At 46.3% G+C, this 26,922-nt stretch overlaps 1 protein-coding gene across 1 annotated transcript in view; it reads right to left on the bottom strand.

Moving 5' to 3' along the window:
- The window catches only part of CRHR1 (corticotropin releasing hormone receptor 1), a 116,163-nt gene that overhangs the window by 47,534 nt on the left and 41,707 nt on the right, over positions 1-26,922 (bottom strand). The window contains exon 3 of the mRNA XM_074940737.1: positions 1,773-1,892. Coding sequence (XP_074796838.1) covers positions 1,773-1,892 — 120 coding nt within the window. The remainder of the gene's footprint in view (positions 1-1,772; positions 1,893-26,922) is intronic.

Below are 26,922 nucleotides of genomic sequence, written 5' to 3'. Positions count from 1 at the left end.
AGCTTGGAGCATTTACACTTTCCTTTTCTCTTTGGAAGGACGTGACCAATCATAAAAACAGGGGGACAGACCAGCTTTCTACCCATATATTTACTCCTGAGGCTGATCCGGGCACTTTAGATAATAACTTACTACTCTTTCTCTCAAGCACATTGATATGGACCTGCAGTGCTTATTTCCCACCACCATGATATCTGAACACCACACAGTCTTTAACTCCTCATGACCCCTTGGTGAAGTAGGACAGTGCTCCTATCCCTAGTTTACACAAGGGGACCTGAGGCACAGAAAGACTAAGTGACTTGCCCAAGGCCACAAGAGAAGTCTGTAGTAGAGCAGGGACTCAATGTTCTAACTCCAGGACCATCCTTCCTCTCTCTAAGTGCAGAACTGTAGTGCATCAGAGTGTCAGCCTCCCAAAGGAGTGTAGCGGCATTAACCCCATGTTACAGGTGGGGAAACTAAGTCTTTCCTCCTAACCCATCCCCTTTCTGGGGAGCCATTCCTGCAGAAGCACCTGAGAGTGAACTGCACCCCAGAAGGGATGGGTTAGGAAGAAGGACTCAGTTTCCCCATCTGTAAAACGGGGATAATGCTGCTGAACTCCTTTGTCAAGTGCTTTGAGATCAATGGATGAAAAGGGCTATATAGCAGCGAAGGAAGGTGATGTTCATCCCATGCAACAGGAGTTGCCATGTTGGCTAGGACTATCAGAAGCATTGCCACTGCCATGCCCTCCTGCCCCCCACACGCCATTCTGGTGGGCTGTAATATTTTGGTCTCATTTTAGTTGTTGGGTTTAGTGTGCCAGTGCTGGGTGGTGCTGGTGGTCTGTGCTATGCAGGAGGTCAGACTAGATGATCTGGTGGTACCTTCTGGCTGTAAACTCTCTGACTCGTAGCCGCTTGCCTGGTGTCCAGCAGTGGCTAGCACTGGCCAAGTGTCAGAACGTGGAGGCCCATTGTTTACACAAACGGGATGAATGGGCTAGCAAACGTAGAACTGGGTGCCTCTGTTCTCCCGGTCTCCTCACCCAAGGACAAGGGAACAGTCATGTAATTGAAAGGTGGCAAATTCAAAACAGGTCAAAGGAAATATGTTTTCACATAAGGGGATTAGCCTGTGGAACTCACTGCTACATGATGCTTCTGAGGCCAAGATCTTAGCACAATCCAAAAAGGACTGGGCGTTTACATGGTAACAAAGCTTCCCAGAATTACCATATTTAATGCTAACAATAATTGGGAAGAGATGTTAAACCTCATGTTCCGAGGTTTAAGACAATCAGTGACTATTAGATACCAGGATGAAACCTAATGTGGGGGTCACATCTACCCACTGCAGGCTTTCTTGCCTCTTCCCCTGAAGCATCTGCCAAAGACAGGTTCCTGGACTAGGCAGGCCTTGGGTCTAAGCCAGAGTGGCAATGTTCCCATGTGGTACCACACATTGGGTGACCGGGTTCCCTCCTCACACCTACAGCACCCAACAGATGGCCAGAAACATCTGACTGAACTGCTGTCGCTGGGCTCGACACAGTGAGAACAGGGTGCGGCCCCACCTTTCATGTGCTGGGCAGGTGCCAATGCCAACCGCAAATGAAGCAGAAGCTCTTTGGTAGCCAGGAACGGGGTTTTCTTTTTGCCCCATTGCCCTGTCATAGCTCGGTGTGTGTGCAACTGATGCCAAACTCAGCCCTGGGGGTCAGTGACCCTGGTGCTGCTGCCCCCTTCCTATTCCCTCCCCCGCCCCCTCAGACCCACGTGCCTTACTTGTGGTGTTGTATCGGACTCCGTAGAAGTATTCAGGGCAAGGACGGGCCACCAGCTGCCCCACAGCACTCCGGGGCCAGCATGTACCAATCAGGTCTATTGAGGCGTTGCACTGGAGACCTGGGAGAGACAGGAGAGAGGGTTAACAGAGATCCCAAAGTGAATGGCATGGAGCTCCCACCCGCAGCACCCCTTGGTCAACAGAGCAAAGGGACTGAACCCTGCAGAGCCGGGGGTATGGTGGGCCAGGGGATTTGTTGCTGGTGGGATACAGGAGCTTCTCACTGTATCCCATTCCCGTCCCCAGCTGCTTGCTGCATCCCATTATCCCCTAACACACTGAGAGCTTTCTTCCTCTGAAGCAGTCATTGTTGGCCACTCTCAGAGCCTGTTTCTTCACTAGGAAAAAAAGGGGTCTCTCTCTTACGAGATAGCTAACTTGAAATAGCCACAGTGTTGCAAGTTCTTAGTGGAGACGAGGCAGAGGGAAGTGTTACCTTGCTGTAGCTGGTTGTGGTTAAACCCCACACCACTGGCTCTGAAACTGCACCAGTTCCTGTACAACCTTCTTAAAAACTTGTTGTGAAGCAAATGGATGGAACATTAAGCTCATGTACCACAGTGTGGGAACTCCTGCCTTAAACCCTCCTTCTCCATCTCAATCAGCTACACTGAGGTGCAACTATCCCTCTATCAAGGTTGCTTTGTTTCCACTCGGGTTTTACAGCAAGACAGCTAATGTGCGAGTGCTTATCTCATTGTAGAAACACACTTCTTTCCCTAGTGAAGGCAAGCCCAGGAACTGGACTATCTTGACCATAGGTGTGACCGGGAAAATGCTTGCCCTGTTCTGGGTTTGAGTCTTTCTGGGGATACCTGTGTTTCACACTCTGATGCAAAGCAGATTATAATAAGCGGGCCTGGGTGGACTTGCAATCGGAGAGAAGCAGCAGAGACTTTCAGTCTCAGTTGGGTGGTTCAGCTCTCCCGGGTGAGAAGGAACCAAAAGTCGTGACAATAAATGAGAGCTTCCTGCCAACTTATGTATAATGAATTGTTTAGTTATGTTTAGAGCTGGTTGGAAAATGGGGTGTGTGTATGTGTGTGTGCGTGAATACCAAAATATTTCAATTAGGAAATTTGCTGCAATTGCCTCATGGGAGTTGTAATTCACTTGTCTCATACTCCCATCCCCCTCTATAAGGCAGGTTCCTTGGTCAGACTACATTTCCCATGATGCAACATGGTATCCCCCCAGAGTGAAAAAGGCAGTTGTATCTTGGGAGTCCCTGGGTATGGTGCATCATGGGAGATGTAGTCTGACCATGGAATCTGGCTCATGAAGGAGAATGAGGACACGAGGCAGCTGAACTACAGCTCCCATGAGGCACCACAACTACTTATCTAAATACAGATATGTTGGGTTTTTGACAAAAAAAACCCCACAAAATTTTCAAAGAAGGCAGACACTTTTCATGACAAATTTTGTTTAGCTGAAAAGCCAATTTGCTGTTAAAAAACAGTTTTGATGAAAATTTTTCAACCAGCCCTAGTTGCAGCACCTGTTATAAAACCCACTCTGAAAACATGGCCCATCTGCTGGTCAAGAAAGGACTGAATGGGCCAAGGAGCTTGAAGTGGGGTCTTTCGAGGCTGAGCCCTGGTGGAAGGACATGTACTCACTGTGGCCTTCAGCCGCCACATCTATAGAACCAGCAAAAAAATTATTTATACGCTGAGAGAATAACAAGGTATTGGGGGGTTTCCTGTGGCACAGAGTTTAAGTTAAAGTAGGGGAAACTGGCAGCTTCATGGTTAGCAGGGTATAACACATAGTTATATTAACTCTTTTGATTCCAGTAGTTGTTTCACAACCCAGCTCAGAGCTTGTAGTGAGAAAAATCAACAGCTCTTCTTTTTGTGGGACCTGCCTCCCTTCCCCATTACTCCTTTGCAACCTCCCCATCCCTCCAGGGGTCCTGCGGTTGGTCCCTATTCAGTTTTCAAGCACTGGGTCCTCTAGAAGAACCTGGAGGGAGTTTGTGCTTCATGCTGCCTTTGGGGCAGCAAACCAGGCGGGATTTGGCTCACAATGTTTTGGGCACATGTTCATTGGCTGGAGTCTATTCATGGTACCCGGGATTAAGCATGTCGCTTCCAGGGCTGAAAATAATTCTGCACCCATAGTGCTTTGTGCGTAACACCTTTTGCGTGAAAAGATTTTCAGTGCATTGCAGGCGGAATAATTCAACATAAAATTTTAATGGTGGCTTTAACTCTGACCTCCTTTTCTTGGTGTGGGTTTAGCGCTTAGTAAACTGTGATACTGTACAGGAAATCAGCTCTATCCGGGCCATGGCTAATACGGCTAATGAAAGCACAGTGTGTTAATTTAGGCTTTATTGAGGCCAGATTGCAGAGTTATTTATATATATTTTTAACATAGTACAGGATGTTCTGTAGCCAAATATGTCTTTGCTACAGCTGAGCATTAGATACAAAACCGATTTCTCTGTGTCATGTCAACATAATTCAATAATTAACATTCTGCAGTTTGAAGAGGGGTGTGCAACAGACCTTGAAAGGTGTTTGTGTGGTTTAGTGCAAAGCACTTATAGTTATTGAAGATACAGCAGCACTTTCTGGGCTGAAATGAGTGGTTTCATTCTTTTCTAACTGGCTTTCAGGAACTCCGCATCTCAAATACCGTGGGCCTGAATCTGAGCTCAGTTACATCAATTCTACATAGGACTTGAATGGAGTTACTCCATACTTTTGCTGATGTGAGAGCAGAATAGACCCAAGTTTATCTTGGTAGCTGCAGTGCATTGTGGGGGAGCTATGGTTGCAACTGGACATTTTAATGTTCATGTTTATATGTCTAACCAATTTATTTGAGCATAAGCTTTCATGAGCTACAGCTCACTTCATCGGATGCATACTGAGGAAAGTACAGAAGATGTTTTTATACACACAAACCATGAAAAAATGGTGATTATCACTACAAAAGGTTTTCTCTCCCCCCACCCCACTCTCCTGCTGGTAATAGCTTATGTAAAGTGATCACTCTCCTTTCAATGTGTATGATAATCAAGGTGGGCCATTTCCAGCACAAATCCAGGGTTTAACAAGAACGTCTGTGGGGGTGGGGGGGTAGGAAAAAACAAGGGGAAATAGGTTACCTTGCACAATGACTTAGCCACTCCCAGTCTCTATTCAAGCCTAAGTTAATTGTATCCAATTTGCAAATGAATTCCAATTCAGCAGTCTCTCGCTGGAGTCTGGATTTGAAGTTTTTCTGTTGTAATATCGCAACTTTCATGTCTGTAATCACGTGACCAGAGAGATTGAAGTGTTCTCCGACTGGTTTATGAATGTTATAATTCTTGACATCTGATTTGTGTCCATTTATTCTTTTACGTAGAGACTGTCCAGTTTGACCAATGTACATGGCAGAGGGGCATTGCTGGCACATGATGGCATATATCACATTGGTAGATGTGCAGGTGAAATAGCCTCTGATAGTGTGGCTGATGTTATTAGGCCCTGTGATGGTGTCCCCTGAATATATATGTGGGCACAGTTGGCAACAGGCTTTGTTGCAAGGATAGGTTCCTGGGTTAGTGGTTCTGTTGTGTGGTATGTGGTTGCTGGTGAGTATTCGCTTCAGGTTGGGGAGCTGTCTGTAGGCAAGGATTGGCCTACATTTGCTCCAACCCCTCAGACAGAGACAAACACCTACAAGATCTCTATCAAGCATTCTTACAACTACAATACCCACCTGCAGAAGTGAAGAAACAGATTGATAGAGCCAGAAGAGTTCCCAGAAGTCACCTACTACAGGACAGGCCCAACAAAGAAAATAACAGAACGCCACTAGCCATCACCTTCAGCCCCCAACTAAAACCCTCCAACGCATTATCAAGGATCTATAACCTATCCTGAAGGATGACCCAACATTCTCACAAATCTTGGGAGACAGGCCAGTCCTTGCTTACAGACAGCCCCCCAACCTGAAGCGAATACTCACCTCCTTCCTCAGATGTTCTTGTTAAACCCTGGATTTGTGCTGGAAATGGCCTACCTTGATTATCATACACATTGTAAGGAGAGTCATCACTTTAGGTAAGCTATTACCAACAGGAGAGTGGGGTGGGGGGAGAGAAAACCTTTTGTAGTGATAATCACCCATTTTTTCATGGTTTGTGTGTATAAAAACGTCTTCTGTACTTTCCACAGTATGCATCCGATGAAGTGAGCTGTAGCTCACGAAAGCTCATGCTCAAATAAATTGGTTAGTCTCTAAGGTGCCACAAGTACTCCTTTTCTTTTTGCAAATACAGACTAACACGGCTGTTACTCTGAAACCTGTTTATATGTCTACATTTCTCCTTCATTGTGTATGAATAAAGCTGGCCAAAAAAAATTGGCCAAAAATTGGAGTTTTGATAAAATGCAAATATTGGTGGGAAAAGATTCTGTTTTCACAGAGGACCGTTTGATGAGTCCTTTAAAAACAATGTGCTGAAAAAATGTTGTTTTCCTCAAAAAAATTATTGCAGGAAAAAAATCATTTCCCAATAGTTCTAGATATGAATTGTGAAAGTCTTCAGAGTTTTGGGAACAATTCCATATTTTTTGTGGCAAGGTGTTTTTAATTGTAACTCTGTTTTTGCTAATGTTTATGTTGCTGTAGCAACCTTAAATTGCCCATTCCTTGGGAAATAATCATGGTGGTAATTCTGACTTGCTGTGTGATCTTGGGCAGATCCCATTTAACTACACGTGCCTCAGTTTCCCCATTTGTAAAATGGGGCTTATCACCCACCGACATCACAGGTGAGCCAGGAGGTGTGAGGTTTGCAAAGTGATGAAGCACTGAAAAATGAGAAGTCATTGGCTACTGAATGAAGCAGAATATTTATAAAGGGTAAACAGAATTACCTGAATAACTAAAGGTTTACGTAGCTTGACATTGACCCCAGGCATAATAATGGAATGGCTGATATGGTGTGCTATCAATAAAAAGTGAAAGGAGGACGGAAATATAATTAATACCAGCCAACATAGTTTTCATGGAATTTAGATCTTGTCAGACAGACGTGAGTCAGTTCCAAGTGTGGTTGATAAAGGCAGCTGTCTTGATATAATATACTTACATTTCCAGAAGGCATTTGACATCATACCTCACGACTTTCTGATGAAAGAATTAGCACTACACAAAATGAATGTGGGCCCAAAAGAAATGAGTTAACAACTGACAGATCTCAATAGAGAATTATCAACTAGCAGGAGATCCAGGGTGCTCTGCCAGACCGATGCACGCACTCTGGAGCCTGCGGTTTCTACTGGGAGAGGGGACTGTGTAAACCTCCCCTCACTTTTCTACCATTTAATATCTCCCCATATTTATATGTCCCCTGGGTAGTACCTGAACACCTTTGACTCTTCATTGTATTTAAGCATCCCAACGCCTCTGGGAGGGAGGGCACTGTACAAATGGGGAATCAAGGCAGAGAGACAAAGGGACTTACCCAAGGTCACATAGGGAATCTGTGGCACAGCAGCAACTTGACCCAGAGGCTGCTAAGCCCAAGGCGAGTGATCTACCTATTGGCCCATCCTTCCTCTCAGGGTCCTCTAATGCAACCACAGTGATTCAGGATGAAATAGGCCCCTGCTTCGTCTCCAGCCCTGCCCCGGGCCCAGCGTGCAATGGGCATTTGTCAAGCAGTCAGCTCCCCAATCTTGACCCTGAAACAGAGTGGTCATCCGGGTCCCGTGTCTCCGCAGATTAAAGATTTATGGTGTCAGGCAATAAACAAACCCCATAAATCAATCCCGCTGCCGGAGCTGCCCCTCTGGCCCCATCACCGCGGCTGGTGTACAGAGAGCTGAGAGCAGCTGCCTTTCTGGGACTGCTTCTCTACAAACTGCACGTCCGGGCGGCTGGCAACGGCCAGGTGGGGATGGGACGTCCCAGCAGCTGGCCTGAGGCGGAGCAGCTAAGCCAGTGCTGTGGCCAGTGGCCGATCAGTTAATGTCCAAGCTCAGACAGTGGTGGGGACAGACGGCTCAGGGGGGATTTGGAAGGAACTATGGAGCCTTTTGCCTCTAGGTCACCATCCTGAGCAGCTCTGGGGGAGCTCTAAAGTGAGCTGGGACCATCCCATCTCCCAGCCTAGAGCTCCCGGCTCTGCAGCAGCTCCTCAGCAGCTCACCCAGTGGCCACCTGCCGCATTGCAAGAAAGGGAGGAGGGCCACTGTGGCTGCTCCATTGGCTACTTCCCAGATGGACTGCAGGAGTCCAGTGAAAGCAGGGAAGGAGCACTGAACCCGGGGGGCTAACACAGGATGGCCCCTCTCCTTCAAACAGCCCCCCTGGGCAGCCCAGGAGCAGGGAAAGGAGGAAAATATGGAAAATATGGACCCCAACAGCTGGTTGTGGCCCCTGATTCGCTGCCCTAGCTCTAGGGGTTGTTCTAACTTCCACCTGCTGGCAGCGGTCCCACAGGGACCATGCACCATCTCTGGATAGCTGGAGTCCAGGGCGCGGCCACTACTCCCCCTCCCAAGCCCAGACTGTGCCAGGGGCTGCAGGGAGGGGGGCGAACCGGTTATGCCGGCTGAATGCCCACAGGGCCCTCCTCCAGCAGGGGACTCGCAGGTGATGTCTGCCCCTTTCGTGTTGCCCAAAGGGCTCAAGGGGATCTGCCCAAAGTAGGGATTGTGGCCCCTCGACCCTGCTTCAGTGATAGGCTGGCGCCCTGGCTGGAACGGCCGGATATCCCTGGCGCAGGGTTCGCCTGGGATGCTTGACCTGCCCAGGCAGTGCCCATTCTCTGCCAAGATGGCGTCACCCACAGGGACATCAGTCTGGCACCCTTCACGTGCGCTAAATTCAGCTTTGTGTGTGTGTGACGCACAAAATGAGCCCGCTCAGCAATCGGGGGGCGGGGGAGGAGGCAGCAGGTGGCGTGGGAAGAAAGAATCTGTCCAGGCCCTAAACGTGGGCTGGGCCCTCCCTGTCCTTGGCTCCTGTAAGTGTAATGGGTGTGACTGGGAGGCTGGATCCTGTCTGACAACACCTAGGCCCAGATCCTGGGAGTTTGGGGCCTCAACAGCTGCGAGGAGCTGGGCCTTGGCCCCTTGTCAGGAGGTGGCCGAAGGCTGAAACTGGTCACCAGGCAACTCCCGTTGAATATGAACAGGACCCTGGAGCAGGGCATGTGGGGAGGGGGCTGACATCAGGGACTGGGGGGCCCAGACCCACTCCCAGTTAGCCGGAGCAGAATGGCATATGAATCTAACCTAGAGCCACCTGGAGGGCATTTATCACCCAGGGAGCACCAGGGCAGCAATGGTTAGTGATCCCCTCTGATCCCCAGCCCCTGTCTCTTGCTTTGGGATGGGAATGGGGCTGGGAGACAGGAAGTGATGGGTTTGGCTTTGTGCATCTCACCCTCTCGTGGCTGCTGTTAGGTTCCTAAACACCTCTGGGGCTGTGGGCTTTCGGTCTCTTTCTGCTCCAGTGTTAATGGGGCTGGGATTCTGGTGCTGAAGAGCCAGGGGTCAGCCATGCATGGGGGTGAGGTGCAGGAGCTTTCTGCGGCATGCATGTCTGGGACAAGTGCTGCACGTCTTTCTGTTGTAACCCTAATAACCAACGTGGGCGGGTCACTGATGGAGCTTGAAGGGGGGTGTCCCAGGCTACCCTCTGTGGCCAAAGAAATGGGGCTTGGAAGGCTGGGGTGAGTCCTGGGCCGAAGAACAAAAAAATGCCCCAGCTCTACTTCCAGCACTGGGCAGCAGCTGCAAGAGACGTGTAAGACATAGGGAAAAGGATAAGCTGGGAAAACCCAGCCCTGGTGCCAACGTGTGAGAGAGGCAAGTTCCCCAAGTGTGAAAATCCTCCGGGAGCGTCTGCATCCCAGTCATGGGAACAGGAGACTTCCATGGCAGCCCAGCATGCTGCAGGAAGTTGTTGGGGTGCAACAGCAGGAGGTGTCCTTCCTTCCTTCCAAATCATGGCTCTGCCAGCGCCCCAGCTATGGGCAAGCCTCCTTCGTTAGGGAGACATGGAAACAAACACCCTGATTAGAGCTGGCTGAAAATTTTCTAATGGAGCAGCGTTCTCCGGGGAAAGCTGTGACGCCGCGGGAAGTCTCGATTCTGTCGAAACTTCCGATGGCAACCAGACAGGGAAGCAGGCTGGCTGGGGTGTCAGGCTCCCAGACAGACATCCCAGAGTCCAGGGATCCCAGGTTGGCCAGCACCCTGGGTGGCTGGTTATCCGGCTGGCCAGCTTCAATCTCCTCAGAAGCTGTCGAGTTCTACGGCTCCCTGGGAGTCCAGGGTTGGGTCTCTTGCATATTTTCTTTCGGAAAACTGAAAGGCTCTCTCTGCGGGAACGTTTCCGCGTTTCTCAAATGAACTATTGTGGAAATTCAATACCGGGACCAAATTTGAGTTTGGGGGGAGGGTTCGTCTTGATTTGGGAGGAAAAGTTTTCTGGAAACTACATTTTTTCATGGCACTGAAATTCCACATCCTGGCCAGTTCTAGTCCTGACTGCTGTGATCCTGCACCCGAGGCAGGGGTGTGACGATGGAGCTGGGTCTGGGGAATGGGTTACAAACAGAGCAGGGATGAAAGGGATAGGGTGCATCTTGGCTGAATAATAGTCTCATGGCTCTTTTTACTAGTAGGGTTGATACCCAATGTTCAGGAGAGATTGCATAAATTCCCCCAGTGGTTTTGCCTGGATACATACTTGACTTCTGTTGTGAACAGTTTCTGTTCACTCTTACAGTGGTGTAGAGTGATACAATTTTCTCGAGGCATGTGCCAAGGGCTTTACAGTGCTTTACAGTGTTGCACTGATGGGGCTAGAATTTACCAATTCTCCCCTCTGCATTGTGCTGAATAGAGGAAAGAAAATCACCTGCCACGCATTTAAGGAATCTTTTTGGAGGGATGGCTGTATCCCAGAAACCCCTGAGTGAAATGACCCCAAATTTGGATCTCTAACCCAAGCGAGTGTCCCCATGAGGCACACCAGATTTCAAGGAAATCAGATTAACTGTGCAGATTTTACAATCTAAATCTTAACTAGAGCAGAGGTTCCGTCCCATTTGTCCCTCATTAATAGCCACCATTGTAGCTGCTCATTGGCTGTACCCGGCTACCAGAGTTTAGACCACTGCTTAGCATGGAAATTACATTGATCAGATACTAAATGCATTCATGTTTTCTTTTCCAGTCCATCCATATTTTAGAGGGAATTATTTTGCAAGCTGCTTTCTGCAAACATCTGCTCTGGCCTCGGCAGAATTGTTTATAACAGGGACATTGTTTATGTTCTTCGCAGCGTGACAACAATAAGAGTCGGAGGGGGTCTCTGCACACATGTGCGCACACTGGTGAGTTACACTGGTGCACCCCCCTGTGTTCGGGTGTAGAATGCCTTTCTCTGCATTTAGCGTATGTCGCTTTGAAAGCAGCACAAACTTGATTGGAAAAAAGCACTGTTATCACCGAATAAGGGTACCCACACAAGGAGTTACACAGGCATAACCACAGCAGGATAATGAGACTGTTATAGATACGCTGGTAAATCTCCCCATGTTGACAAGCCCTGTTAATTAATTTAAACCTGTTCCTAACTGACTTAAGATAAACCAAAAATAAGTTGGATTTAAACCAAAGTAAGAGCGTCCACGCTGCCTTTGGCAGCGCAGTTTACAGTCACCCCTTTGCTTAAGCTGGTGCAAGTCCCGGGCCTGAGCTGGAGAGCATGGTCCTGTCTCTGGGATGGATGAAAGGTCCAAAACCAGATACAATTTTCCCCCAACCCGAGTGGCGGGCTGGCAAGGAGCACAGGGAAATGTGGGCTTGCCATCAAGAAATAAGATTCCTGATCAACTCCCTATGGAGGCAGTGGAAACACCAGCACTTGAGTTATTTCAAACTGGACTGGAGAAAGACCCCCAAGAATATATAGCAGTTTAGGGGTTATTTCTCCACATGCCGGCAGGTCAGTTTAAAATTGGTTCCAGCTCTCAGATCCATGTTTGCTGCTCCCTTCTGTATCTCGAGTTGCTCACAGATCTGGTATTACCTTCTGATGAAGGGCTGTGCGAGGAGCACATCGGTGAGAAATCATATGCACGTGGCTAGCAACACACCAGGTTTACCTAAGGTGGCAACACCATATACGTCTCTTTCTTCTTCTTTTTTGCAACCCTGGGGCAGAAATGTGACTTTGACGTGAGTACATGGTGTCTGTACGACGTAAATATGACACACACCGTTCTGGCATTTCACAGCCTCTCACTCTCAGCCAGCTAAACACTGACGATGTCTTGTGAGCCCAAACACTGAACTGTTCCTCGGTTCTTACCCAGCTAAACTCTCCCTAAAGCGAATTGTTATAGACAAATTGTAGGACTGAGCTAAAAGAAATCTGATGAGGTTCAGCAAGGACAAGTGCAGAGTCCTGCACTTAGGATGGAAGAATCCCATGCATCGCTACAGGCTGGGGACCGACTGGCTAAGCAGCAGTTCTGCAGAAAGGGACCTAGGGGTTACAGTGGACGAGAAACTGGATATGAGTCAACAGTGTGCCCTTGTTGCCAAGAAGGCTAATGGCATATTGGGCTGCATTAGTAGGAGCATAGCCAACAGATCAAGGGAAGTTATTATTCCCCTCTATTTGGCACTGCTGAGGCCACACCTGGAGTATTGCGTCCAGTTTTGGTCCCTGCACTACATAAAGGATGTGGACAAATTGGAGAGAGTCCAGCGGAGGGCAACGAAAATGATTAGGGGGCTGAGGTACATGACTTACGAGGAGAGGCTGAGGGAACTGGGCTAATTTAGTCTGCAGAAGAGAAGAATGAGGAGGGGATTTGATAGCAGCCTTCAACTACCTGAAGTGGGGTTCCAAAGGGGACGGAGCTCACCTGTTCTAAGTGGTGGCAGATGACAGAACAAGGAGCAATGATCTCAAGTTGCAGTGGGGGAGGTCTAGGTTGGATATTAGGAAACACTATTTCACTAGGAGGGTGGTGAAGCACTGGAATGGGTTACCTAAGGACGTGGTGGAATCTCCATCCTTAGAGGTTTTTAAGGCCTGGCTTGACAAAGCCCTGGCTGGGATGATTTAGTTGGGTTGGTCCTGCTTTGAGCAGGGGGTTGGACTAGATGACCTCCTGAGGTCTCTTGCAACCCTAATCTTCTATGATTCCTCCCACTCCTCTGCAGTAATCAGCACATGCACCAAATTGTGACAGTGAAGATGCCAAACCCCATATGTTATCGGTCATGAAACTACCCAGTTTCAGTTGGAGTGTTTGACTCAGTGACCTGCTGAGACATGGAGTCCCACAGGCTGGTTACATTCTGCGTGAGGAAGTATTTTCTTTCATTTTCCCTAAAATTGTTTGCTTTTTCACAGAGTCACCCTTGGTATCATGTTATCTGACAGGGGGGAAGAAAGAGAAGGCCACTCAGTTTACCTTTATCTTGCTCCCAGTCTCCTGGCACCTGCTTCTCAAGCCCCGGGTCTTTGGATACGCTTAGCTTATCACCATATGCAGAGGTGGCCACTCAATTGTTCTGTTTTCTTTTCGACCACCCCATGTCCCAGCTCACACCCAAAGCAGTCCTTGGATGATAGGAACACACAACAGCTGTCCGGAAAGCTGCACATCCTGCTCCTTAGAGATGCTAATTCACCCCTTTTCACCTGTTTCACATCCTAATCCCTCTCCATTACTTCCCTCAGTGCCCCTCTGTTTGGGTCTGGAAAAGCAGTTTATAGAGTATCATAAGTCAGGGACTATCCTAAGATTTAGGAGACCTGGGTTCTAATCCCTGCTCCACCTAACTTCTGTGTAACCCTGGGCATGACACTTAGCCTCTCTGGGCCTCAGTTCCCCATCTATACAATGGGGAGAACAGTGCTGCTCTGACTCCCAGGGGGCTTGTAAGGCTAATTACATTAAAAGTGCTGGAGTGCCTTGAGGTCTACTGCTGAAAAGTGCTATAGAAGAGCTTGTTGGTGATATTCTTATTGGGACAGGGCGAATGGAAGGCGTCTGATTGACCTTCTCTAGCCCAGTCATTATTCTGCGTATCTCCAGGATGTCCTTTCTTAGGTCTGGTGTACACCCAGCTTTTATATACCTCTGTAAGCCACAAGTGTGACGTATAGTTAGAGCAGTGCAGCCCCTAATGTGGACGCAGTTACACTGGTATAAAGGTGCCTTGTACTGGCATAGCATGTTGTTCCCTTATAGGGAAAAAGCGATACCAGAACAGGCTCTTTACTCCAGTATAACTGGGTCCACCTTAGGAGGTTGTGCTGCATTAAATATACCAGTCTAGTTAAAGAGGTCAAATTTTTGTGTCTGGACAAGTTCTTATTCATCTGCTCTCTACACTAAATAGTTCCAATATGCTCACTCTATGTTTGGATCGAATTTTTTCCAGACTTCTGATCATTTTACATCACATGTCTCTGAAATCCCAATTTAGTTCCTCGGCTTGGTATGTCTATATCTGTGTGAAAGATGTGCGAGACTGAAGGGGAAAGAAATGCTGATGTTGTTAATTTGACCTTTATGGATTGAAATTCCAGCAGCACCCCAAGGGAATCGTGTATGACTAAGAAAGCAAGTGCACCGAAAGAGATTGCCTCAAGGTAACATTCTCAGGGATCTAAGCTCGGGCTGGGCCAACATTTTTGACCAAAATGTGTTTTTTTTTTTAATGAAATGCATTTCAAATAATATCAAAGTATTTGTAAAAATATCCATCTTATCTCAACAGTGCCAATTGTTTGACAAAACACAAATTTTGTTTGGATTTAAAACCAACATTTTGTTGGTTTTTGGTTTTTTTTGATGACACATTTTAAAAACAAGCTCAAAACCTAGATAAAAAATATCACACGTTTATTTTGATTTCTATTGGATTCAAATCAAAACAGGCTTTTGTTTAGAAAAAATCCATTTGCTGAGTTTCTCTGAAAATCTGGCACTCCCTGGCATGAAAGTGGGGAAATCTTTGGGAAATCTAGCCCCCGTCATGGCGCTGGGCCCTTGGAAATCTCACACTGAGCAATTCTGAAAATGTGGTCCCTAGAGGCCAAGGGCCCAAAGAGCTTTAAACACTGTGTCCTGCTTCAATTGCTTCTCCCAGCCCCAGAGAGCAAACTACGAATGAATTGTGCATATCGCCAATCAGAAAATTAGTGGGGTTTCCACTGGAACTTTCCATGAAAATGAAAAATAACCTTAAAATTTTGTGGATGTGTGTGGGGGAAAAATACCAGAAACCACAAAATGTTCATCTGAAAACTGTAGAAAATTTTAGGTTGCAGAGGTTTGATTTTCTGACAAAACACCGGAAGATTTCAAGGAAAAAGGACACAGTCTGTGAAAAGTTTTGATAGGTCTGTAACGAGGCTGGTTCTGGCGGGACCCAACTGAGAGTGCCAATTCAGGACAAAGTGCTTCAAGCAGGGCAGTTACAGCCCAAAGCTGGGGTTTCTGTGCACACCAAGGAAACCAAACGAGCCAAACAGAGAAGACTTTGGTTTTACCCCACTGGCTAACCACAAGTCACACAAGCAATTCCCTTAGACACTCCAGTTTCCCAGTATCACCACCAGTGCCACTCGTTATGGGGACAAATGGTTATGAAAACCAATACCCCAGTAAAAGAAAAAAGGTTCTCTTGATCCCAAAGGACCAAGCCCCAGACACAGGTCAATATACAAATCAGATCTTACCCACAAATCATGCTCTTGCCCATCCTTTAGAATCTAAAATCTAAAGGTTTATTCATAAAAGGAAAGAAATATAGATGAGAGTTAGAATTGGTTAAATGGAATCAATGACATACAGTGATGGCCAAGTTCTTGGTTCAGGCTTGCAGCAGAGATAGAATAAACTGCAGGTTCAAATCAAGTCTCTGGAGAACATCCCCAGCTGGGATGGGTCTTTCAGTCCTTGGTTCAAAGCTTCAGTGTAGCCAAGTCCCTCCAGAGGTATGAAGCAGGATTGAAGGGAAGAGTATAAAAATATTGCTCGGGCATGTAGGAAAGATATCAGGAGGGCCAAATCGCACCTGGAGCTGCAGCTAGCAAGAGATGTCAAGAGTAACAAGAAGGGTTTCTTCAGGTATGTTGGCAACAAGAAGAAAGCCAAGGAAAGTGTGGGCCCCTTACTGAATGAGGGAGGCAACCTAGTGACAGAGGATGTGGAAAAAGCTAATGTACTCAACGCTTTTTTTGCCTCTGTTTTCACTAACAAGGTCAGCTCCCAGACTGCTGCGCTGGGCATCACAGAATGGGGAAGAGATGGCCAGCCCTCTGTGGAGATAGAGGTGGTTAGGGACTATTTAGAAAAGCTGGACATGCACAAGTCCATGGGGCCGGACGAGTTACATCCGAGAGTGCTGAAGGAATTGGCGGCTGTGATTGCAGAGCCCTTGGCCATTATCTTTGAAAACTCGTGGCGAACGGGGGAAGTCCCGGATGACTGGAAAAAGGCTAATGTAGTGCCAATCTTTAAAAAAGGGAAGAAGGAGGATCCTGGGAACTACAGGCCAGTCAGCCTCACCTCAGTCCCTGGAAAAATCATGGAGCAGGTCCTCAAAGAATCAATCCTGAAGCACTTACATGAGAGGAAAGTGATCAGGAACAGTCAGCATGGATTCACCAAGGGAAGGTCATGCCTGACTAATCTAATCGCCTTTTATGATGAGATTACTGGTTCTGTGGATGAAGGGAAAGCAGTGGATGTATTGTTTCTTGACTTTAGCAAAGCTTTTGACACGGTCTCCCACAGTATTCTTGTCAGCAAGTTAAGGAAGTATGGGCTAGATGAATGCACTATAAGGTGGGTAGAAAGCTGGCTAGATTGTCGGGCTCAACGGGTAGTGATCAATGGCTCCATGTCTAGTTGGCAGCCGGTGTCAAGTGGAGTGCCCCAGGGGTCGGTCCTGGGGCCGGTTTTGTTCAATATCTTCATAAATGATCTGGAGGATGGTGTGGATTGCACTTTCAGCAAATTTGCAGATGATACTAAACTGGGAGGAGTGGTAGATACGCTGGAGGGGAGGGATAGGATACAGAAGGACCTAGACAAATTGGAGGATTGGGCCAAAAGAAATCTGATGAGGTTCAATAAGGATAAGTGCAGGGTCCTGCACTTAGGATGGAAGAATCCAATGCACCGCTACAGACTAGGGACCGAATGGCTAGGCAGCAGTTCTGCGGAAAAGGACCTAGGGGTGACAGTGGACGAGAAGCTGGATATGAGTCAACAGTGTGCCCTTGTTGCCAAGAAGGCCAATGGCATTTTGGGATGTATAAGTAGGGGCATAGCGAGCAGATCGAGGGACGTGATCGTTCCCCTCTATTCGACACTGGTGAGACCTCATCTGGAGTACTGTGTCCAGTTTTGGGCCCCACACTACAAGAAGGATGTGGATAAATTGGAGAGAGTCCAGCGAAGGGCAACAAAAATGATTAGGGGTCTAGAGCACATGACTTATGAAGAGAGGCTGAGGGAGCTGGGATTGTTTAGTCTGCAGAAGAGAAGAATGAGGGGGGATTTGATAGCTGCTTTCAACTACCTGAAAGGGGGTTCCAAAGAGGATGGCTCTAGACTGTTCTCAATGGTAGCAGATGACAGAACGAGGAGTAATGGTCTCAAGTTGCAATGGGGGAGGTTTAGATTGGATATTAGGAAAAACTTTTTCACTAAGAGGGTGGTGAAACACTGGAATGCGTTACCTAGGGAGGTGGTAGAATCTCCTTCCTTAGAGGTTTTTAAGGTCAGGCTTGACAAAGCCCTGGCTGGGATGATTTAACTGGGAATTGGTCCTGCTTCAAGCAGGGGGTTGGACTAGATGACCTTCTGGGGTCCCTTCCAACCCTGATATTCTATGATTCTATGAAGACCAGATGGAGGAGCTGCAGCCGTTCTTTATAGTCTCTTGCCATGTGGTCTTTCTTTCTTTGTTCCAAAGACAAGCTGTCCATCACCTGGCCTGGAAAAACCTCAGAGTTCTGTCCATAGGCATGTTTCTGCATGCCTTGCTGAGTCCCTAGGCGTGTCTGCCTTCTCCCAATGGGTCAGTTGTATGGCTGATGGTCCTTAATGGGCCATCAAGCAGGCTAGGCAGAGCTGACAGCAACTTGTCTGGGGAGTCACCCAGAAGCATAACATAAGTTTGAAATACAGACAGCATAGAGCCAATATTCGTAACTTCAACTATAAAAATGATACACACATATAGACAGCATAATCATAACCAGCAAACCATAACCTTGTCTTAGACACCTCATTTGACCCCCTTTATATAAGATTTGGTGCCTTAGTTGGACAACAGGACCTTGGTTGCAACAATGATCTATATGGTCCCAGTTCAAGTCAATAACGTCACAAGGTCAAAAATCCAATTTATGCAAAGTTTTTGGATCAGTCCTTGTGGTGCTGCTCCCCCAAGCTCCCACCAGTCTGCCCAATCGAGAAACTAACACAAGATGCCAAAAGGAGGCAGCTTGCTCTCAGTGCACGGTGCCATTCTCCATGAAATGATCATCCCTCTACCTCCTTTTGTGTTTGGATCAGCAATGGAATAGCTACCAAAGTTGCTGAAATTTACATTGTAGCCATTCAGCTTCAGTGTTAACAACCTGATGATCAGGATGGTTCACACCTCTCTGACCCACTGTTTCAGGCTGTCTGCAGGCTCAGGCAGCACATGTGTAGCTGGCCCAGCAGCAGCAGGACCAGAACAATTGAGGGTCTGATCTCCCCGAACCTTTGGCCAGCAGGACTAGCTGGGGAGGCCACTAACTGCTTATATTCCACCAACTGCTTCAGCTGGTAGAACCAGAGGAGGAATCAATTAGCAGGCAACTCCCAGATCCCCTGACAAACTCCAGTATTTGCCAGAGGACAAGGCAAACACAGCCCCTTCTCCTCCCATGACACCCCCCCTAATAATGCCTGGATCACCATAATGTTAAGGTCTACTCTATTTATGTCATGGATCTGGGTAATAAGTGAGTCTTAGGGTCTGTCCTCACAGTCATCTCAACTTCTTACTCGGGCTGTGATAAATGAAGCGGGGAGGGAGTAGCTCCCTTTTATGGACACCCAGCCAGCCAGTAGCTGGTCTCTAATTGCTCTACCTGTAAAGTAAAAGTCTCATTGCTATGCATAGGTAAAAGGAAGTGAGTGGGCACCTGGCCAAAAGAGCCAATGGGAAGGTTAGAACTTTTTAAAATTGAAAAATGACTCCCCTTTTGTCTGTCTGTGGTTGTTCTCCTGGGGAGAGGTGGACAGGGCAGAGCTATGTTGTGAAAAGCTTGGGCCAGGTATGAAAAAATTATCAGTATCATACCTAGAAACTACTCATTTGAAACCCCAGATATGTAAGTAGATTAGGAAATGTCTAGGAAGAGTTTATCCCTTTTATTTCTTTATGGCTTGTGGATTCCTCTGTGCTAATCCCTGGGGCTTTTGCTTTGCTTGCAACCTTTAAGCTGGACCTCAAGAAAGCTATTCTTGGTGCTTAATCCTTGTAATTGCTCTTTTAAAATCTAGCAATAGCTGAGTTCCCGGATGTATTTTCTTTCCTTTTTTTAAAAATAAAATTTACCTTTTTTAAGAACAGAATTAGGTTTTTGTGTCTTAAGAGGTTTGTGCACATGTTGTTTAATTAGCTGGTGGCAATTCTTCCATCAGCCTAGCTACAGGCTCCTGGGGAGGCGGGTTACCTTTGCCGATGGGAGACCCCAACTGGCGCATTACGACGCTGCAGCAGCCTACACAGGCCCTTAGGTCGGCCTAACTATGTCGCTCCAGGGTATGGAATTTTCACACCCCCGAAAAATGCAGGTGGGTCAATCTAATTTGTCTGGGCAGAGCAGCCCTTGGTAGGAACAGCCTTGTAAGGTCTCCATGTCCATCCCCTGACAGAAAATATTGCTGACCCGCCTTTTCAAACCCTTTCCGTTCTACAGACGTAGCACCTCAGAGCCCCAGTCACGGGCCAGGACCGTGTTGCGCTGGGTGCTGTTCAAACATAGAACAAAGAGGCGGCCCCTCCCCAAAGAGCTTCCGCTTTAAGGAGAGCTCAACATCATTTTGTTAGAGCGAGTCCCAAATTTTGCACTGAGAAAGTTTCCTGCCAAAAATGATATTTTCTGCAGTAAACTATACAAATGATATTTTTTGGCAAGGACACAGACACTGAAGATTGTGAGGCACTCACATACTACCATGACTGGGGCCAGGTAAGGACTATAGATATTCTCCCACCTGCCTATGTTTTGATCCTAAGCCTGGAAGTCCAGTCTCTGTTCTCCCTTGTCTCCCATTTTCGCCTTCCCACCCTCCCGTAGCATGGGTTAGCACCTTCTTTGGTGCCTTATTTGTTCTGCCAAGCCTCTTTGCCCCACACCAACCAGTTGCCGATGTGTTAAAGGTGACTCCGTGGCAGGGGCACCATTTCAGAAAAACCGGGACAGGTGCACAGTTGGATCAGCATAGAGAACAATTATGATAGGCAATTATATTATATCCTGCAAAGTCTGGGTGGGGGAACAAAGGTTTGGGGCCCGCAGCTGCACCCCTAGGCCCATAAACAAATGACACCTGTGCTCTGTGGCTTCTCAGAGGGCAGACCTGCCTTTAGAATCTCTGCAGTGCTCAGGATCAAGGCTTAAGTGGCTTCCTGCATGCAAAGAGGGTCAATTCAAATTAACACCCTTGGTGCAATTGCCACAATAAGCCATGGAGAGCTCTACACACAATTCCACTTGAGTGGCTGCTGCTGAGCAGCTTGGAAAAGCATTGCCCCCTTAATTGGAAAGCGGCTTTTAAAACGGCAGTGATTTTTCCCTAATAAAGGGTCAGGGCTGAAGAGGTCCCACTGGCAACATTCAGATCTGTGGTTTGCACCAGGAATTAGAACGAAGGCTCTGTTTTGAGCAAAATGCCTGACCCGTCTCTTTGCAAATAGCTCTCCCGTAAGAGCAACTGTAAAAAACCAGCTGCCTGGTGCTTCCCCGGGGGGAGAATAAATCCTAATAATAAGGCATAAAGCCCCACTCCCACTGTACTTTCTTTAGACCAGCATTACTCAAGCTTTCCAGGTTGGCAACCCTTCATTCTAAGTCAGACATTTTTGCAAACCTCTGACATTGTATTTGATCTTTTGTTTATGCTAACGACGCTAAGCCGGGTGTGCGGTTCAAGAGGCTGGCACAGAACAGTTAACCTTGCAGGGGCAGGGTGCACAGGCAATGGGAAAGGGTGTTTTTCTTTGCTTCCGATTGTAATACAATGTCTAATGCCTGTTGTCACAACCCCCACAGACCTCCTGGGGTTGTAACCCACGAGTGGAGAAACACTGGTTTCCACTGTAAAGCCACTGGGGGCAGAGATCATCTCTCCTCTGTGTTTGTACAGCGCCGTACACAATGGGGCCCTGATCCCTGTTGGATTTCTTTTAAATTTAACCTTAACTAGCAATTTCCTAGGTTTCTAATGCTCGATATTTGGATAATTATAACATTCCGAAAGGTATTTTACCCGAAATTATTGCACCCTTTACATCAGATGCCCAGAGGTTGTGGTGATGGGCCGTGACAAAACTGCACACACTGTCAAAGGGACAGCTAACATTTTTAAAAATATCCTTTTGGGGTAATATTCAGCATTTAGGGTCTAATTCACCCCTGTTCAGAGCCAGCACAAGAAAAATCGCACTTAAGATCAAGGAGCATAAGCTTTGTGCTGGCCCTCTGCCCAGGGGTGAAAGATGGGCATGGATAACTACTTATCTCACAACCCTCTGGGCTCTGCGATTTTCCACGGGACTCAGAACATGCTACTTAAAGTGGAAACTTGGCACGCGAGGTTTGAATTTTCAAATGAGCCTAGGGGAGTTAGGCACTTCCCACTGACACTCAAAATCCCAGTCTGAGTGCCTGGTCTGCAGAGCTATTTGCAGAGGATTCTTGTCTCTTCTACAGCCGGTGAGGCCAGAAAACTGGGATTATTTTATTATCATTTATTGAGCACCTACAGTGCTCCTCGTGCCTGAACTCACGTAGAAGGAGATATGGACCCAGCCCTGTGGGGCTTACAATCTAAGATACACAAAGCAGTTCAGGTATGGATAACACAGAGGATCATATACACCCAGTAGGGCAGATCTCACACACCATGGGGATATAAGACATGTTTAAATACAAAATAAGACACATTAGCTAGGCAGAGTCAACCCTAGGCTTCCTCCTAGACTGGCCATGCTCACGTAACATGTTATTAAATGTGACTTGCTCTGCCTAGATCAGGTACAAAGTTGTCTTTAAGACCACGTTATTTAAAGCACATTCATTAATGGCTTTTCGGGCACAACTTATGTTCCCAGACTAGACTAATATCCCAGAGAGATCGTCACTGAAATGTAAGGCTGGTCAAAAATTTTCCATCCAAAAATGGGGTTTTCCATGAAATGAAAATCCTAGCTACTAGAAAATGTCTGCTTTCGTTCAAGATGTTTGATTTTTCACTGGAAACTGAAATATGTTGACAAAAACTGATTTTTGGGCCAGTTTTTGACCACAGATGTTTGATTTTTGTCAGATAACTGGTGGGTAAGGGGTGTGTTTGGGGTTGCAGGCCCATTTTTGGTTTGTTTTCAGGTTTTCTATGAAAAGTAGAAATTTTGCATGGGGAACCCATCTTGCCCATTTTCTGAGCAGCGTTACTGAAAGGGTCTGGTGGCAGGAGTGTGATATCAAATGAGGATGGTGAGGTGGCTGTCGGACCCAGAGATATGGAGCTGAGTGTGTAAGAAGCACCATGGAAGAAGGGATGAAAATCAACACCTTAGCACAGTGCCATTTTCAAAATTGTGGCAGACTCTCTCTGAATGCAGAACCAGCAACTACAGAGGTGGAAATTGGGAGACTCATCATAAACCCCAACATTTTGACTTTATAATATAATATATTTAGGGCTGTCAAGTGATTAAAATATTGTGATTAATCGTGCTGTTAAACAATAATAGAATACCATTGATTTAAATATTTTTGGATGCTGTCTACATTTTCAGAGATATTCATTTCAATTACAACACAGAACACAAAGTGTACAGTGCTCACTTTTTATTTATTTTTTATTACAAATATTTGCACTGTAAAAAACAAAAGAAATAATAGTATTTTTCAATTCACCTAATATAAGTACTGTAGTGCAATCTCTTTATCATGAAAGTTGCACTTACAAATGTAGAATCATGTACAAAAAATAACTGCATTCAAAAATAAAACAATGTAAAACTTTAGAGCCTACAAGTTCACTCAGTCCTACTTCTTGGTCAGCTAATCGCTCAGATAAACAAGCTTGTTTACATTTGGAGGAGATAATGCTGCTCACTTCTTGTTTCCAATGTCACCTGAAAGTGAAAACAGGCGTTCTCACGGCACTTTTGTAGCCGGTGTTGCAAGATATTTACGTGCCAGCTGCGCTAAAGATTCATATGTCCCTTCATGCTTCAACCACCATTCCAGAGGACATGTGTCCATGTTGATGACGGGCTCTGCTCGATAACCATCCAAAGCAGTGCGGACCAACACATGTTCATTTTCATCATCTGAGTCAGATGCCACCAGCAGAAGGTTGATTTTCATTTTTGGTGGTTCGGGTTCTGTAGTTTCCACATTGGAGTGTTGCTCTTTTAAGACTTCTGAAAGCATGTTCCACACTTCATCCCTCTCAGATTTTGGAAGGCATTTCAGATTCTTAAACCTTGGGTCGAGTGCTGTAGCTATCTTTAGAAATCTCACATTGGTACCTTCTTTGCGTTTTGTCAAATCTGCAATGAAAGCATTCTTAAAACAAACAACATGTGCTGGGTCTCATCCGAGACTGCTATAACATGAAATACATGGTGGAATGTGGGAAAAACACAGAGTAGGAGACACATAATTCTCCCCCAAGGAGTTGAGTCACAAATTTAATTAACAGATTATCTTTTTAAGGAGCGTCATCAGCAGGGAAGCATGTTCTCTGGAATGGTGGCCAAAGCATGAAGGGGGCACACGAATGTTTAGCATATCTGGCACGTAAATATATTACAATGCCGGCTACAAAAGTGCCCTGCGAACGCCTGTTCTCACTTTCAGGTGACATTGTAAATAAGAAGCGAGCAGCATTATCTCCCGTAAATGTAAACAAACTTGCTTGTCTTAGTGATTGGCTGAACAAGAAGTAGGACTGAGTGGACTTGTAGGCTGTAAAGTTTTACATTGCTTTGTTTTTGAGTGCAGTTATGTAACAAAAAAAATCTACATTTGTAAATTGCACTTTCATGATAAAGAGATTGCACTATAGTACTTGTATAGCGTGAATTGAAAAATACTATTTCTTTTGTTTGTCTTTTTAGTAGTGCAAATATTTGTAATAAAAATAATAATATAAAGTGAGCACTGTACAGTTTGTATTTTGTGTTGTAATTGAAATCAATATATTTGAAAATGTAGACAAACATCCAAAATATTTAATAAATTTCAATTGGTATTCGATTGTTTAACAGTGCTATTAAAACTGCTATTAATGGCGATTCATTTTTAAAATCATGATTAATTTTTTTAGTTAATCGCATGAGTTAACTGCGATTAATCGACAGCCCTAATAATATAATATAATTAATTAATTATAATATAGATTGGCCATGCAACCTTAATTCATCCCCTTGTGTGTATGCCTTTAATTACATCATCACAATATATTTCCACATGGCATTATAAACATTAATAAGCACTCCTAATTAATTAATTAGCATTAATTACAGCACTCCTGTAGAGTAGATAATGGAACTGTAGGGTCACCGGACCCACTTCCCCTGGATGAGAAGATCTACAGGTGTGGCTCTCACAAACTCGCTGTAGTGAAATGTGGCAGCTGTTTAACAGCACACAGCAATGAGTGAAGGGCAAATCTCATATGTAGCTGGTTTTATCCCGGCGAAACTGCACTAATTCTAATAGAGCCACTCCTGATTACTTCCGGGATAAATGAGCAAAGTGAAGAAGAACCCCAAATCTAACCAAAGCTGGCGGGGGAGTCAGGGAAGCACAGTGGAATTGCCCCAGTTGGAATTCGGCTAGGACACCAACCTTAACCCTTATGGGATCTTTAATGGAGGTTTTAGGCCTCATCTGAAAGATGGCACCACCACAAACACGGACCCCATTGGCCCTAATGCCAAGGGAAGTGTGCCAGTTACCACATCACCAGCAATGCTTCCTGCTTTCACCTTGTATGCTTCTCTGGAGGAAATGTGCCTTCCCACCCAGCACCCTTGTAGAACAAACATTAAAATGCCCCCGAACCTCAGGACTTGCCCGAAGCTTCGGGTTGTCTGGGTGCGGGGCTCTGGTTTGGGCCCATCTCTCACGGACAGCAACAGCTGTGACACTAGATCGTTCTCTCATTCTCTTTGAACCACTCCCAGCAAGAGTGAGACGGGGCTGCCTGATAACCCGAAGCCAAGCTGACATCTTAACGCCTGGCTTTCTTGTGCTTATCACATATACAAGACAGAACTGGAGCACCTCATGGCTTAGCTCTTGGGAATGCATCCCCCTGATAAGACGTTCCAGGGGCCTGACCTATCAGAGCCACCCAACAGGCTTAGATGATTGCAGTGCATGCTGGGAAGCACCGGGGATCAGTGAGGGCTCAGAGTTTAACTGCTCTGGAATTGGGACTCATATCTCTGTGCCGAGCGGGATCCGGGGATAACCAGAGGCGGCTTGTTTGTGCGTTTGCCTTAAACACAATCATTTTCATCCCCTCAAAGGGAGGAGCTGGAATCACAGGGGGCCTGGCACTGCAGATGTATCTAGGGGCATTAACAATGTGTGGGGAGGAACAAATGTCCCAAACCCTTCCTAGAAGGTTTGCCACCTTTACAAAACCACCCCCAGGGACTTAACACTGATTGATCCCTCCAGATACTCAGCCTGCTTTCCTCCACCTTTAGTGTTGCCATCTCACACTGATTTGTTGCAAATCTTGAGCTATTTGGGGTTTTACTTAAAGCCCCAGCTCCGAAAGTCATAGGATTAGGTGAAACTCTCAGCTTTCATTAACTCTAGCTATTCCTAGTGGAGGAAAACATGAAAACATGATCCCAAAAGGCTAAAAACCCAGAAGACAAATAAAACAAACTCCACATTTATGGTTTGTAAAAATCTCATGATTTTAAGACAATCTTGGGATTTTGGAGGCCTGAGTTTTAAACACTTAGGGTTGGCAATACTATGTCTAGAGAAGAAAATTCCTCATTGCTATTGCTTTGCTGAAATGTTACTTTCAGAGATGGGATGATCCAATGGTTATATCATGAGCATAGGACTTGGGAACGGTGCGGGTGGGGGGTGTGAGTGTCAAGGCCCAGCTCTGCCATAGACTTCTTCCATGACCTTGGGCAAGTCACTTAGCTTCTGTGTGTCTCACCTTTAATGATACCACTGCACTTTGCGCTGGGGATGTAATCCCAGCTGGAGAAGACATACCCATCCTAGGTCTGGTCAATCTAATGTGCTAAAAACAGTGTAGCTAAGTAGGTAGCCCTATGAGATGTTAGTGATATACTAAATGTTCTCATCTGAAAGGCAGCCACTACCTTTAGCAGATTAGCTAAAAGACCATGGAACATCTCAAAGCTGACTATCAAGACCAAAATGCTAGTGTACCATGCCTGCGTCCTCGGCACTCTCATGTATGGTGGGGAAATGTGGACAACTTATGCTCATCAGGAGAAAAGGTTGAACAGTCTCCACCTATGTTGTTTACGCCACATACTCAACACCAAATGGCAAGATAAAGTCACTACTGCAGAGGTTCTTCAAAGGGCAAGTTTACAAAGTGTGACAACCCTGCTCAAGCGAAGATGCCTGCGCTGGCTGGACCATCTGAGTAGGTTGGAAGACGGACGCATACCCAAGGACATGCTATATGGCGAGCTATCAAAGAGAACAAGAAAAACAGGACGTCCCAGGCTTCACTATAAAGACACGTGCAAGTGAGATATGAAGGAATTT

This window comes from Natator depressus, chromosome 27 (genome assembly GCF_965152275.1).
Source record: "Natator depressus isolate rNatDep1 chromosome 27, rNatDep2.hap1, whole genome shotgun sequence".
Lineage (NCBI taxonomy): Eukaryota > Metazoa > Chordata > Testudines > Cheloniidae > Natator > Natator depressus.
This window is presented reverse-complemented; position numbering and strand designations above follow the sequence as displayed.